Here is a 16,785-nt window from a genome sequence, read left to right as displayed (position 1 = left end):
ATTTACGAATTGGGGGGGGTTTGATTGTTTTTTTTTTATACGCAGAAAGATTAAATGATTTAAGCCGTAAATTCACAAACAGTAAAAATGACACAGTGAATAGTAAAAACGAAATTAAACAGTAACAACCAAAATCACCGTGAAAATTAAATACAAAACAGTAAATATCATAAAGTGGTAAACTGATTACTGTGATAGATAAAAATTCATACAAAGTTACACGGTAAAATTTTAACAACAGCAAAACACTACAGAATACACACTTTACCAAGATTTGAATTAAAATACAAAAACAATATGACTTTACCAAGATTTGAATTAAAATACAAAAACAATATACGCACAGAAAACATACAATCACAAAATTTAAATTTGAAAGTGAAATTGCTTCTAAAAAATCATCTCATGTGCCATGACTTTTTTACTTTGCTTTGATTGAAAAGAAAAATAAAAACCGAGACATCAAAACTGTGAGCATCCATCATCCAACCAAATCTTCATAGTGTTTACAATGAAAAACACACCAACTTTGTTTTACAATGAAAAAATCATGCTTGCACTCCTACGTACTCCTACCCATTAGAAAAGTAAAATAAATTCACACATGAACACAATTCCAGCCACGGTACTCTTCCTTAACCCAATCTTTGAAAGACCAAATTAATACAAGAAAATGACCAACATGATGGACTAAATGCTAATGAAAATTAAGAAGAAAGATGTTTGAATTTCTTACAAGAAAAAGGTTTTTCACGTGACACACCTACTGTTTTCAACAATTAATGGTCATCTAAGGAACAAGAAAAATTAAAAACATTGATGTTGGAAATGAAATGATTCAACCGAAACTTCACTTGTTACACATCCAAAACATGTTCAATTTCTTCTCCTCCACCAAATTTTAATCATCCTTTTCTTACTTCCTTTTAATCTTAAAATTATGAAAACAAACTCATGGAACAATTATTCCTTACCTTAAATAACCGTGACAAGTAAAACACAAACAAAATTTAAAAGCTTCAACAAACAAAACTAAATGAAAGAAAGTAAACTAGACTTTAAACGACCGTGAGTTTTCACAACACAAATCAAAACAAAGAAAATATTTCCATAATGAGATTACTTAAACAAACAAAGTCCAAATTACAATTTATAAAATACATTCAAGAGTGTAAAAACAGTAACAAAAACTTAAGAAAAAGATGAACAAAACCAGATTGGAAGTCAGCAAAAACTCAAGCTAGATCATCCTCCATTCCTCCAAACAGTGGCGGTTTCTTCCTTCCTGAAAGTTGCTCACGGCCTCCTCCTGGCAAGATAGGAACTCTCGGCCTCACCCCTCTCCAAACTCTCCTCTCTTCCTCACATACAAACTCAGTACAAAGAAAATCACAAAAACCAAAAAAAAGAACCCAAGGAACCCAAAAACCGAAACTTAAAACTTGAACTCCCAAAAACCGAACTCCTCCCTAAACTCTCTGACCGTCCCCCTCCTTCCTGGACTCTTTACTTCAAAAGAGGATTCAAAAAAAATCCAGATTACTCCATGTGTGCTTGCTCATTATTGGCCGTGTGGTGTGCCCAACTTCTTCCATCCTTCTTCAATCCAAACAAGAACAAGGAGTTCTCCATTTTTGTTGTCTTCAGAAAGAAAATTCCCTTGGTTGGTTGATTGAGGCCGTGTGTGAATTTGTCCACTCCGTGAGCTTCTGCATTGAATGTGAACGTTGGCTTTTGACAAGTGTGGAAGCCTCCTTCTCTTTTGATTCCAACCGTAGCTTTGCTTGCCAAAATAAGTTTTAAATGGGTCCTAGGCCGTGTGCAAAGTGGTATGGCTGGTGTTACAATTCCAATCCAAATTGGTTTCTCTTTCAACAAATGGTGGTGGCCCCTACTTCTATTATGTTTGTCTCCTAAAGAAGCCTCCCATTTTGTGTGTAGTGGTGAGTTTCCTCGGTGCTTTTTCTCATTCCAAAGACAATGGACCTACATGAGCACATGTGTTTTCCACTTTTATTCTAGCAATTATTTTGCTGAATGCTTGGTTGCAAGCGCCGTGTGTACCACTTCCTAATGCTTATTGAATGAAATTAAGAATTTCCTTTAAGCTCTCTCCCATGTGTCGTGAATTGGTGGCCCATGTGTTGTCCAATTTGCAAAAATTCTTCACTTGAAATCATGCAGCCGTGGCACTCCACTTCTTCATTGAAAAGTGGTCCCAATGTCTCTTCAAATATGCTGATTTTCCTTTGTCCATTGGCCATGACCGTGAGTGGTGGTTAAGAAGTGTGGGAGCCAACTTTCTTAAAATAAATAATCATATGTTACTCTCCTTGGTTCCTTCCAATTCTCGGCAAAAATGAATAGTAATGTACTTTAAGCATGAATTTGCCGTGTGATGTGTATGTGGGTTCCAAGTTTTGCTTCTAAAAATTTAAGACATGAAGGACTTGCTTAAGAGTGTTGGGAGGTCTTAGCATCGTCCAATGATCAATTCCAGCCACCATAAGTATTAAACAGCAAGCAAACAATGCAAACAGATTAGAACACTCAAACAGTAATCACTGGACTGACATAGGAGAGTAAAAAAAAAATACTGGGAACAGCACAAAACGAATTTGAACAAACGAAAAACTATACGTGAAAATAGACATCTAAACGAAACTATGAAAAAAAATTGCATGGAAAACGGATAAGAATTGAACTCAAACGAGGACAAACAAGTTGACACAAAATTCAGCAAGCAACCAGCGAAAACTGAAATGGCTGAAATACATTGGGTTCAATTGTCATTTCTCATTTAACCTTCAAATGTCCCAAATTGTATTTCCAACTTTTCCTTGTAAAATAATTAGCTCAGATAATTCAAATTAGTTAAAATAAGAATTTCCGATCAAATTTATGACAATTAGGAAAAATAGGATAATACTGTACATTCGAGCACAATTCCTTGATTAAATTTGGTACAATAAACTAAGTGAAATCAATAAAATATTGACTCATCACCAAGAAAAGACCGCTTTTACTTGTCCCTTTGGTGTGTTCGCATACCGAAGGATGCCTTTTGGTCTCTGTAATGCTCCTGCTACATTCCAACGTTGCATGCTAGCCATCTTTTCTGATTTGGTAGAGAATTGCATTGAAGTATTCGTGGATGATTTCTCAGTTTTTGGAAAATCATATGATTTATGAATATGACCAGATCTGTGAGTGTTGAGAGCATATATTGATTGAGAGATATTGAGTTTTCTAGATATGGAATTGGTTTTTGCATGATTTTGATTCTACGTATATACACACACTTTTTGGTTAAGGATGAAAAAGGCCCTGTTTATTATTGATTATATAGATACTTGGCCAGATAGCCTACCTTTAGACACGGTGATACATTTGTGAACCCTTTTGAGCCTTGAAAAAAAAAATATTTCCTTCCACCTTGAGCCTATTAGATGATATCCTATTGGACTTAATCCACCCCATTGGACTTAACAGAAACCATTTTTGCTCACCACGCTTCATTGCTCCAATCCGTCACTCACTTCACCACCCAGATTCACCTCGGACCGGGGCCTTCACCTCATACCATCACTCACGGTGAAGAGACGAGAAAGAGAGAAGGCAGTGTCCCACTGCCGGCAGCGGTTGCAGTGATGCCTAAGGTCAGCGGCGATGCTGAGAACGGTCGAGGGAGGTTTGCAGTGGCCGGATGGACAGAGAGCGGCAGCACTGGCAGGGCAACGTCTTGGTTTGTAGCTGGCGACGGCCGGATGCGCGAGTGGAGGGAGGTCTCTCCTTTGGCTGGACTCTAGAATGAAGAAGGAAAGAATTCTGGAGTGTTCTAATGCAAACAAATAAAAAAAAGAAGATAAGAAAAAGAATTGGACCCTGCAAGCATATTTCAGGATGCACCCCATTTTTTTATATTTACACCCCTAATAGATCCAAAGTTGGAGAAGAAGAGTACTGGCCCAATTAAAGAAGAGCACCCCATTTTTTTAATATTCTCTTGTTTTATTTTTATGTTTTTTTTTCTTTCTTTTTATTGGTTTTTATTGTGTAATCCCCTTGTATGATAACCCCCCATCCCTCTATACTGTATTTGTCTTGTTTATTTATCAAACACTGCACACACTCACTTTTTTATAATGAACAAAAATTACAAAAATAAATAAATAAAATAAATATAATAATGAATTTGACAAAATCCCAAAAATATGTTTCAAAGGTTTAGGCACATGTGTGATCGCACGCATCGTCCTTGTGCCAAAAACATTTTCTCTTTCTTCAAAAATACCAAAAGAATATGTTTTAAAGGTTTAGGCACATGTGTGATCGCACGCATCATCCTTGTGCCAAAAACCTTTTCTCTTTCTTCAAAAAATTACAAAAAAATACGTTTCAAAGGTTTAGGCACATGTGTGATCGCACGCATCGTCCTTGTGCCAAAAACCTTTTCTCTTTCTTCAAAAAATTACAAAAAAATATGTTTCAAAGGTTTAGGCACATGTGTGATCGCACGCATCGTCCTTGTGCCAAAAACCTTTTCTCTTTCTTCAAAAATGCCAAAAAATACGTTTTAAAGGTTTAGGCACATGTGTGATCGCACGCATCGTCCTTGTGCCAAAAACCTTTTTCTCCTTCTTTAGAATCCCAAAAATATGTTTTAAAGGTTTAGGCACATGTGTGATCGCATGCATCGTCCTTGTGCCAAAAACCTTTTCTCTTTCTTCAAAATTACAAAAAATATGTTTTAAAGGTTTAGGCACATGTGTGATCGCACGCATCGTCCTTGTGCTAAAAAACCTTTTCATTCTCCTAAATAAAAAATACCAAAAAATATAAAATCTTCAAAAACTAAAAAACATCTACTTTTCAAACTACAAACAATATCGCCTTGCCAGAACTACGTGATCCTTGATTCTCCATCAAAAGTGGAGATACGTAGGAGCAAGGCGAGTCCTTGTCAGGTTCATTTCCCAAAAAATCCAAAAAATTCAATTTCTTCAAGCAAATTTCTCAAACAATTTCAAAGAACTACATAACCCTGATTTCTCACATGAGAATACGTAGGAGCAAGGTCAATCCTTGTCGGGCCCAAAAAACTAAAAAAAATATTGTTTGTTTCTTTTGAGTTTTATTTTAAGGGAAAGTTAAACATTTTGAAAACCACATCCACATTCGCGCATTTAGTTAAAGGTACTGCCTTAGGGCAGGCGTTGTAGGGTGCTAATACCTTCCCTACACGTAACCGACTCCCGAACCAAGAATCTGGTTCTAATAGACCATGCCTTATCATTTTATGGTTTTTCCGTAGTTTTCCAGAATAAACTATGGTGGCGACTCCAAATCTCTTTTTCCAAATATTTATCTTCTTTTATTGGATCGTCGTCCCGTCGCGATTTCGGTTGCGACAGATGGCGACTCCACTAGGGATCATAAGAGAGTCAGGCCATTTAATTAGATGTGCGAATTTAATGTGGTTTTTCTTTGTGTTTTTCTTCCCCTTTTTCTTTATCTTTGTTTGATATTTGTCATAATTGTATGTGTGTTTGTTTTGATTATATTGAACCCTAGGATAGAAAACATGTTATATCTGCTTGGGAACTTTCTGGTTGTTTTGCAGGTGAGGGTTTGGGGTATACAATTGCATTCTCCCTTCACACACACACAATATGCATATCATGAGTAGGGCCCTATACCCGGGTCTGAGCGCAACTTAGAAATAGAGGGGTTGTGTAGCGGTGTCATTTGGGACATACTTCCTGTATGACTATCGTGAGAACCCCAGCCAGAGTCTGTTCTTTTCATTTGTATCTCCACATCTAGTTGATTACTCTGACTGTTGTGGAGAAACAGTGAAAAGAGCCATAGCTCTGGTGGCCTTAATTTAAGCATTAGGAAGCTATCCTTGTGAGTGCATATATTTTGCCTTAGAACTTTGGTCCTTCAACATTTGATAGGGCACGAAGGGAGAGATGTGTACTGCTACCCGCCTCCTGTTTGTTCTTTTCGAAAGTAATGACTTTGCATTTCATGCTACGCATGCATTTGAGTCGTTTTAATTCATTATGTTATCATGCATCGTGTTCATACATCATTTGGTGACATGCTGGTTTTAGGGGAAATCACAAGTGTTTACTTTGTATTTTACAAGATGGAAGTTGATACAAGATCTGATGCCACACAACATACCAATTCTGTCGTGTTAAGAAAGAAACCTCGCCTGAGGATTCATGGGGGTAATCTGACAGGGCTGATAAGCTTAGGAAAACAACTAACGACCATAAAAAGAGAAGCTTTCAAGAAAAAATATGGAAACCTGTTGAGCCTAATTGAAGTGGAGGTACAGTTGCCTGCTATCACAGCCTTAGCACAATATTATGACTCCCCGCTAAGATGCTTCACCTTCCAAGACTTTCAGTTAGCACCGACTATAGAAGAGTTTGAGCATATCCTCGGTTTACTACTCGAGGGTACCACGCCGTATCAGCATTTGGAGCATCATGCCTCTATCGCGACTATTGCTGCCATAATGAAACTACAGCCCCAGGAACTTGAAGAAAAGTTGGTAACAAGGCATCAAGAGCTTGGGCTGACGCAAGGGTATCTGGAACAGTACCTACAACATCTGGCTGATAAGGGAGAGTGGGAGACTTTTATGGATGTATTAGCTCTCACCATGTACGACATTGTTTTATTCCCTAGAATAGAAGACTTTATGGATTATACCGCAATAGATGTATTCGTGGCGAGAAAAATAAGATCGGAGAATCCTGTAACGGCAGTCCTTGCTGAGGTTTATGGGACCATGAGTTTCTGTCACGAAAGGAAGGGGAAGAAAATCCTTTGTTGTGTGTCGGCACTGTATGATTGGATGACTGCATGTTTCTTTAAAGGTGCGGTCAATATCAAGCGTCCGTCGGAAGAACTGTCATGCCAGGGGCTTACGAACAAAGAAGGAAGTGAGTGGGCTCATTTCTTTGCTAGTTTAAATGGAGGAAAAAAAAATGGTGTCTTCCTTGGTTTGAGCTCAGACAGCCTATCCAACATTGTGGCCGTTTTCCCAATGTACCTCTCATAGGGGCCCGATATGGCATCAATTACAATCCTCTGTTGGTTCAAAGACAATTCGGGCATCCCATGAAAGGGGCACCTTCACCGGACTATCTCACAGCATTTTTCATCTACTATGAAGATGGGCATTGCACTGAAATGCTGAGGAAAGCGAGAAGTGCTTGGGAAAATGTTGTGCGAGCAGAAAAGGATTTAAGACTAGGAGTGATGGACGACAAAATTAATTATCACACCTGGATCTGGGAAAGGGTAAAGAAAGTCAAATTGCCTTTCAAATCGATCGTTCATCAGCTAGCTAACGAAGGGCCATCCCAAGAACTAGAAAGCGAAGAGGTGAAGCAATTGAAAATAGAGATGGAAGAACTGAGGGAAAAGAACGCTAGGTTGGAAAAAGAATTACAAACTACGCGCGACGATCTTGTTCATATGAGGAATGATAAAGAAGAAAAAGCACACGCCTATGAAGAAATGGTCAAAAGTCAGAAGGCTGAAAGAGTTTATACATTCCAATTAAAACAGGACCTTGTAACCGCAAGCAAAAAGCTGGCCATGAGAGTAAAGGAAAAGAACGCAACATTAGAAGAGGGAAAACAATGGAGGCTCCTCTACGAAGAGGCTAAAAGAGATAAGCGAGAGGCTCTGAAGAGACTAAGAGAAGCGCAGGTTCAAGTAGAAAAGGCGGGACATGAGATGAAGGAAATGGCCTTGTCTTTTGAGACAGATATGAACCAAGAGCGTTGGAAGCTGGCAGAGGCCGAAGAAGAGCATCGCTCCATGATAAAGCAAATGGAGGAGTACATTGAAGAGCAAGAGGAACGGTGGAGGTCATTGGAGTTTGGAGAGAGGCATCATGCCTTGATAAAACAAATGAAAGACCACATCGCGATGCAAGAAGAGGCTGTGAAGCATTGGAAGGGAAGTTTTTCCCAACTGGCTATGTTGGCGAACAGAGCAATTGAAGACATTCCTAAGATGGTGTTGGACGCCGAAGCCACGACCCACTTTTGTAACCCGCCTCCCGAGATAATGCTTTTTATTAACCATTGTAAATGGCTAGTAGGCGAAATGAAGGCCTTCATTGCTCGGGTTAGGAAGTGATTCATGTCTCTATATGAAAGACTTAAGATGTTTTGTATGGTATCAACTTGTATCGATTTCCATCATTAACATTGTAGTGATCTTATGATTTCCACCTATCATTTAGCATGCATCACATTTTTCCTTGTTCTTTCTCTCTCCCTTTTTCTTTCTTTTTTGTCTGGCGCATTTCATCTAACTTAAATTAATAATAAAACAGTAAAAAAAAAAACGGCCAACTTTCCACGACATCCCTACAGGACTCGAGCCAATTCAAGGATCATGGAAAGATGGGAAGAGTCACAAGAATCCATCAAAGCTGAAATGAGTCAATTGAAAGACCAGGTTGGCCAAATCTTGGTTACCCTTGAATCCCTGAAGGCCACTGGAGAGTCTTCATCTACACTAGTTGGCGGAAATGCCCATTTTTATCCCCCGTTTTTCAATGCTACGAGCCAATCGATTCCTTTCCCGTTGTATGGGTTACCCTCGGGATATACTCCTCCCATAGGAGAATATTTGGAAGGGGGGCATGTGTCATTTCCCATTCTCATAACTATTGATATCCCGCCAGTCACCACTCATGGACCTAGCTCTGTGTCAGCTCCCTTGGTAAGTACTCAAACGAATGAAGCAATCACAGTTGAAGGAACACGAGTGACTACAATACCGCATATGATTGTTAACCACGATTCTTCAGCAAGAGCCGCATCACAAACCGCGGCGCGTGCAGGAATCGACATCAGTAACGATGCTAAAAATAGACTGGAGATTCTGGAGGAAAAAATGAGGTCTATTGAAGGGATGAAAAATTATGGGTTCGGAAATGTTGCAAGACTAAGCTTGGTTCCTGGAGTAAAAATACCGTATAAGTTTAAGGCGCCAGAATTCGAGAAGTACATGGGTGATACATGCCCTAAAATCCATCTGGCCATGTATTGCAGAAAAATGGCTGCGTACGCATATGACGACCAGTTACTCATCCATGTTTTCCAAGACAGTCTGGTTGGGGTAGCATTAAACTGGTATACCCACTTAGAGCCCTCTCGAATCCATTGTTGGGCAGATCTAGCCGACGCCTTTGTAAAACGGTATATATACAACACGCATGTAGCACCGGACCGTCTGCAATTACAGAATATGGGAAAGAAGGACAATGAAACCTTCAAGGAATATGCCCAACGTTGGAGAGAATTGGCCACACAAGTGGAGCCGCCTTTGTTTGAAAAAGAAATGGTGGCGATGTTCGTAAATACTCTTCAGCCACAATTTTATGAATATATGGTGGGGAATGTGTCCGCCAATTTCGCTGACGTCATCATAATTGGCGAGAGGATAGAGATTGGGGTGAAGAGCGGGAAGATTGCAGGCGGTCCATCTACGATGGAGAACTCTAAAAAGAAGCCTTCTTTCAATCCAGGAAAGAAAAAAGAGGGAGATGTGCATGCAACATTGGCAATGCCTGTATGAAGAGGTCAGGCTCCTATTCACAATTATAAACCATACCTGGGCCAACCTCCATATTCAGCCAATGCGGCTTTTGCTTATACAATCAGGCCTCAACAACAACAAGGATTCTACCAATCACAACCCGTCACAAGCAATGCTTGGAGGACTGGGCCAAGTGCAAATCCAAATCCGAATGCAGGTCAAGGCGGTTATCCGGGAAGAACCCAGGAAAGAAACTTTGTCCACTTCACCCCCATCCCCATGACTTACACTGAATTATTACCTCACCGCGTCAAAAGGGGTCTGGTTGCTATATGTCCAATGATACCCCTGCAGCCTCCATACCCTAGGGGTTATGATGCAGATGCCAAGTGTAGTTATCATGGGAAAGGCGTGGGTCACTCAACTGAGAGGTGTATGGCCTTCAAGCGTAAAGTGCAGGCCCTAATTGATGCTGGGTGGCTAAAATTTCAAGAAGATAAACCTAGCATTGATACTAATCCGTTATCCGGACATGGTAATTCCTCGACAAATGCCATTGAAGTTAAGAAGCATGAACTGATAAGGGATGCAAGTAAGATCCGAATTTCCAGAAGGTTTATTTTCAAGGAATTATTAAAGTTGGGATTTTTAAACGGGGATTATGATTTGGAAAGAGCATGTGGACTCCATCCATGCACGGAACACTCTATCGAGGAATGCGTTGAATTCGAAAAGTTTATACAAGATCTGCTTGATAGGAATTTGATGCAAGTGTGCTATGAAGACAAGCATGAGGAGGTGTTTGCACAAACTGGTATGGAGCCAGATGTAACTTTGCCAGAGCCGTTGATAATTCGCTTCACTCGAACCACCCCTACACCAGTAATTCAAGGAAGATCACCCGTTGTCATCCATACACCAGTTCCTTTTCCTTACAAAAGCGAGAAAGTTGTCCCTTGGAGGTATGGGACACATGTAGTCGACGAAGGACAGTGCATTGAAAGCCATTTCTCTAGCCGGGATCCAGTTGTTGAAAATATATCAGGCATCGGCGGAATGACGAGGAGTGGTCGAATCTTCACGCCACCAAACTTGACGGAAAGAGGAGCTAGTAATAATGAAACACCAATGGACGCAAATACTAAGGAGCATTTAAAGGGGAAAGGGGTGCAAGTAGAGGAGACCTCTGACAAGGCAGACAAGAAAGAGATCTCTGAGGAAGAGGCCTGAGAATTTTTAAAATTCATTCAACAGAGTGAATATAAGGTGGTGGAGCAGTTGAATCGCATGCCTGCTCGGATTTCCTTGTTAGAATTGCTTATGCATTCTACCTCTCACAGAAAGTTGTTGATGAAGGTACTCAGTGAGGCTCATGTCGAGCATGGTATTTCGTTGAACAAGTTTGAGGGCATCGTTGGCAACATCATCTCTAATAATTACCTCACCTTTACTGATGAGGAGATACCCACTGAGGGGAGAGGTCATAACAAGGCTCTTCATGTCTCCGTGAAATGTTTAGATCACGTTATAGCGCGTGTCTTGGTGGACAATGGTTCCTCTCTGAATGTCATGCCAAAATAAACATTAGAGAAGCTACCCTGTGATGGAATGCATATGAAGCCAAGCTCTATGATTGTGAGGGCGTTTGACGGCAGTAAAAGGGTAGTGATGGGAGAAATTGAATTGCCTGTCCAAATTGGTCCATGTGTCTTTCAAATTACTTTCCAGGTCATGGATATCCTCCCAGCTTATAGCTGTCTGTTAGGCCGCCCATGGATCCATTCAGCGGGAGTTGTGCCCTCCACATTGCACCAAAAACTGAAATATATCATGGGAGATAAGTTGATCATAGTTTCTGGAGAGGAGGATCTCCTTGTGAGTGGCCCATCCTCCACCCGTTACATAGAGGCAGCCGAGGAAGCCCTGGAAACAGCTTTTCAATCATTAGAAATCGTGGGAAACACCTATATTGAGCCATTTCCTAAGAACCCACATTTATCATGCACCTCTATCATGATGGCCAAGGTCATGCTGAAAGAAGGTTATAAGTTCGGGAATGGTTTAGGCAAGTATGGACAAGGACGTACATTCCCATTGGAGGTAATTGGGAACAAAAACAGATATGGCCTGGGGTATAGACCCAACAAGGAAGATAACAAGAAGGTGATTGAGGAAAGGAAGGAACGCAGTCTGGCTCGAATGGGGAAACGGGAACCAAGGCCAAAGAAAATCCACATTTGTGGTATCAAAGAGAGTTTTCGCAGTGCTGGATGGGTGAACACTAGTCATATAGCGGTGGTGGAAGAGGAAGCAAGATCTGAAAGCTCAAACTTCGTATGGGTTTGCTCCCCAGGTGCACAGCTCAACAATTGGAAGACTCTGGATTTACCCGTGATGTTTAAATCAATTGAAATGTAATATATTAATTAACCCTATCGCTTCACCCGAGCTTTGGGATTCATGGCTCACGGGTTGATGCTTTTATTTTACTTTCAGTGTGATATTTGAATCGTGTTTGTTCTCATTTCTATCATCATTTAGCCTTTTTCATCGTTTTTCCTGTTTATTTATTCTTTTCGCAAACTTAAATAATGCAGATATGACAATGAATGTTTTGAAAATAATAATGTCAATATCCCTAAGTGGGAGCACTCTGTCATTAATGCGGAAGATGATCCAGAAGATGATCTGGAAACCTCTCCAGAGTTATTGAGATTAGTGGAACGAGAGTCTAAAGAGATAAAACCCCATCAGGAAGAAATTGAAATACTCAACTTGGGAGAGGAAGATGAGATGAAAGAAGTAAGGATCGACACTACTATGAAAGAGGAAGTGAAGGTAAAGCTGCAAGCCCTACTGAAGGAGTTTAAGGATGTGTTCGCTTGGTCTTACAATGACATGCCAGGGTTGGATACCGATATTGTGCAACACAAGCTCCCACTTAAGCAGGAATGTCTTCCGGTCAAACAGAAGTTAAGAAGAATGAAGCCCGAGATGTCATTGAAAATTAAGGAGGAGGTACAGAAGCAATTCGACGCGGGATTTCTGGCTGTGGCGAAATACCCACAATGGGTGGCAAATATTGTACCAGTGCCTAAGAAAGATGGGAATGTTCGAATGTGCGTCGACTATCGTGATTTGAATCGTGCAAGTCCGAAGGATAACTTCCCGCTACCACACATCGACACTTTAGTTGACAATACAGCCAAGTACTCGCTATTTTCGTTCATGGATGGTTTTTCGGGGTATAATCAGATTAAGATGGCGCCTGAGGACATGGAAAAGACGACCTTCATCACGTTGTGGGGGACCTTTTGTTATAAGGTGATGTCTTTCGGGCTCAAGAATGCCGGGGCAACATATCAAAGGGCGATGGTGACACTTTTTCATGATATGATGCACAAGGAGATCGAGGTTTATGTGGATGACATGATTGCAAAGTCTGAATCGGAAGAAGAACACGTCCTCAACTTGAAGAAATTATTTGAGAGATTGAGAAAGTATAAACTCAGGTTAAACCCTGCCAAATGCACATTTGGAGTGAAATCCGGGAAGTTGTTGGGCTTCGTGGTTAGCCAAAAAGGGATAGAAGTGGATCCTGACAAAGTGCGAGCGATATCAGAAATGCCTACGCCTAGCACGGAGAAGGAGGTTCGCGGTTTTCTAGGTGGATTGAACTACATTGCTAGATTCATCTCCCAATTAACTGCTACCTGCGAACCAATGTTCAAGTTGCTACGAAAGAATCAGGTTATGGTTTGGAACGAGGATTGTCAAGCCGCTTTTGAAAAAATCAAACAATACCTGCAAGACCCACCTGTATTGCGTCCACCCGAGCCAGGAAGACCACTCATTTTGTACTTAACTGTATTGGAAAGGTCAATGGGTTGTGTATTGGGTCAACATGATGAAGCTGGAAAAAGAGAGCATGCAATATATTACTTGAGCAAGAAATTCACAGACTGTGAACAACGATATTCATCGTTAGAGCGAACTTGTTGTGCATTGGCATGGGCCGCTCATCGCCTAAGGCAATACATGTTGAGTCACTCTACATTGTTGATATCCAAGATGGATCCTATCAAGTTTATTTTTGAAAAGCCCGCTCTCACTGGAAGGATAGCTCGGTGGCAGGTGCTATTGTCAAAATATGACATCGTATATGTTACTCGAAAATCCGTCAAGGGTAGTTCTCTAGCAGAATACTTAGCTCATCAACCCATCAACGATTATCAGCCAATGCAACCTGAATTTCCCGATGAAGGTATCATGGCTCTATTCGAAGAAGGCAGGAAAGACCGAGACGAAGAAACATGGATATTACTATTTGATGGAGCATCGAATATGATGGGGCATGGCATAGGGGCAGTACTTATCTCTCCAGGGCAGCAGTACATGCCCATGACATCAAGGCTGTGTTTTAATTGCACGAATAACATTGCAGAATATGAGGCCTGCGCTATGGGTATTCGGGCGACAATAGAGTTCAAAGTGAAAATTCTGGAAGTATATGGAGATTCAGCTTTAGTCATCAACCAGTTGAAGGGAGAGTGGGAAACAAGAGACACAAAATTAATCCCTTACCAGGCATACATCAAAGGATTAATGGAGTGTTTCGACATCATCACATTTAACCACATACCACGGGAAGATAACCAATTAGCAGACGCGTTGGCTACTTTGTCATCCATGTTTGAGGTTGACCCAAATACAGAATTACCAGTGATTGAAATGAAGAGCCATGCAGAGCCAGCATATTGCCAGTTCATCAAGGAGGAGGTGGATGGTAAACCCTGGTACTTTGATATCAAGCACTATCTTAAGACTCGAGAATATCTTGAAAAAGCATCTGAAAATGATAAAAGGTCGTTACGAAGGTTGGCTGGTAGCTTTATTTTGAGTGGGGACATTTTATACAAGAGAAATCATGACATGATTCTCCTCAAATGTGTAGATACAAAAGAAGCCGAATTGATATTGAAAGAAGTGCACGAAGGTACATTCGGCACACACATGAATGGGCATTCGATGGCTAGGAAGATCTTGAGAGCTGGTTACTTCTGGTTAACTATGGAAAATGATTGTTGTACACACGTGAGGAGGTGCGAGAAATGTCAGATGCATGCTGACAATATCAATATGTCGCCCACAACTTTGAACGTATTATCTGCACCATGGCTATTTTCAATGTGGGGGATAGATGTTATTGGAGCTATAGAGCCAAAAGCGTCAAATGGACACCGCTTCATACTAGTCGTAATCGATTATTTCACCAAGTGGGTTGAAGCTGTTTCTTATGCCAATGTGACTAGAAAGGTGGTGACCAGATTCATAAAAAAGGAATTGATCTGCAGATATGGGTTGCCTAACAAGATCATCACTGATAATGCCACCAACCTAAATAACCGGATGATGGCGGAATTATGTGAGGAGTTCAAAATTCATCATCTTAATTCTACTCCTTACCGTCCAAAAATGAATGGGGCAGTAGAAGCCGCTAATAAGAATATCAAGAAGATCGTGCAAAAGATGGTGGTCACCTATAAGGATTGGCATGAAATGCTTCCCTTTGCTTTACATGGATATCGCACGTCAGTACGAACGTCAACTGGTGCAACACCTTTCTCGCTGGTGTATGGAATGGAAGCAGTCCTTCCATTTGAGGTGGAAATCCCATCTCTACGGATTTTATTGGAAACCCAATTGGAGGAAGCTGAGTGGGTTCAGGCTCGGTTTGACCAGCTCAATCTCATTGAAGAGAAGATACTGACAACGGCGTGCCACGGGCAATTGTATCAAAGAAGAATGAAAAAGGCTTTCGATAAAAAAGTACACCCAAGGGAATTTCATGAAGGCGAACTGGTGTTAAAGAAGATATTGCCCATACAAAGGGATTTCAGAGGCAAATGGACCCCAAATTATGAAGGGCCATTTGTAGTAAAAAGGGCATTCTCTGGAGGGGCGTTAATTCTCACAAGGATGGACGGAGAGGAGTTACCTTTGCCGGTCAATTCTGATGCGGTAAAAAAGTTTTACGCATGATGATTCCGAGATAGGGGATGCTACTAAGGGATATTAACACTGTTTTGTGAAAATTTTGGTTGTATTAAGTGTTACTTCTTTCAATAAATGCCTGCGATTTCATTCATTATCCGACTTTTTCGTCTTTTGCTTTTCGACACGATTCATATCACACTGAGTTTTAAAGTAAAATAAGGAAAGCGATAATAGTTAAAGCATCACGGGTATATTCCATTGAGCACAAAATCGCTCCTCAAGGATGTCGTGGAAGAAAACAAATAAAAAAAATTTCAAAAAAAAAGAGGGAGTCATCAAAATTTCAAATTGTTTAATTTGTTTTACGAGTTCTTTGTTCTTCTCTTCCCATTTCATTGTCTCATACGCATAAGTGTTCAAAGCTTTTGATCATGACATTCACTTCGGATCTCATTTTATTTGAAGTCTTTTTTTTCTTATTTTCTTTGTAAATATTTTTATTTTCTTTTTGAACCCAGTTTTCCATCATTTTTGTTTAGATTAGAAATTTTGTTTAGACTGAAATTAAGGAAAAATAAAATAAAAAAAAATCTATTTCATTTCACCATCAAGAGAGATTCACAGTAAGGTCGGAGAGGTGATTTTGAACAAGGACATCATTTTGAATACACTCATACGATCTTAACATTTGATAAATAAGATAAAAATCCAGAAAAAAAAAAGCAGAAATAACAAAAAAAAAGTGCAAAGTCACAAATTCAAATAAAAAAAAAGCAAATAAAACATAAGCAAATAAGCAATGTTCGTGGTTCGATCACGGGTGATCGTTAAGTTACAGACCATGAAAATAAATAAAAAATAAAAAAAAATTCAACGAAAAAATTCCCGAGCTGGTTGTGGTGGTCTAAGGGAGAGCTCCGTCGAGGGAGCTCTGGTTCGGAATGTGAGAAGCATGGGTGGAGGGATTTGTCATTCGTCCCTATCGTCGTCAATGATGATCGGAATGGGGAACAAGTCCAGCAGCCTCGGCGCCCTCATGATTACCCAGTCATATTCTGCCAAAAAAAATTCTGTGTCAATAATAGAAGGGGAAGGGCAATTTTCAAAAAAGTTGGAGGTGATCAGGATGCTTACCATACATGTATAGCGGCAGTTGTGAAAAGAGAGTGCCGGTGGGGTCCATCTCCGCTTGCCAACGCCTGACTC

At 40.4% G+C, this 16,785-nt stretch overlaps 2 protein-coding genes across 2 annotated transcripts; both read left to right on the top strand.

The window, feature by feature from the left end:
* Positions 1–7,140: 7,140 nt before the first annotated feature.
* LOC128194434 (uncharacterized) lies at positions 7,141–8,172 on the top strand. Its single transcript, XM_052870036.1, has one exon. The coding sequence runs from the start codon at positions 7,141–7,143 to the stop codon at positions 8,170–8,172; it is 1,032 nt and encodes a 343-aa protein (XP_052725996.1).
* Positions 8,173–11,190: 3,018 nt separating this feature from the next.
* Positions 11,191–15,624, top strand: LOC128194433 (uncharacterized). Its single transcript, XM_052870035.1, has 2 exons — positions 11,191–11,996; positions 12,180–15,624. The coding sequence occupies exons 1-2, from the start codon at positions 11,191–11,193 to the stop codon at positions 15,622–15,624; spliced, it is 4,251 nt and encodes a 1,416-aa protein (XP_052725995.1).
* Positions 15,625–16,785: the final 1,161 nt, after the last annotated feature.

The sequence above is a fragment of the Vigna angularis genome, chromosome 10, assembly GCF_016808095.1.
Source record: "Vigna angularis cultivar LongXiaoDou No.4 chromosome 10, ASM1680809v1, whole genome shotgun sequence".
NCBI classification, from domain to species: domain Eukaryota; kingdom Viridiplantae; phylum Streptophyta; class Magnoliopsida; order Fabales; family Fabaceae; genus Vigna; species Vigna angularis.
Note: the sequence above shows the minus strand (reverse complement) of the source record. Positions and strands in the feature narration are given on the sequence as shown.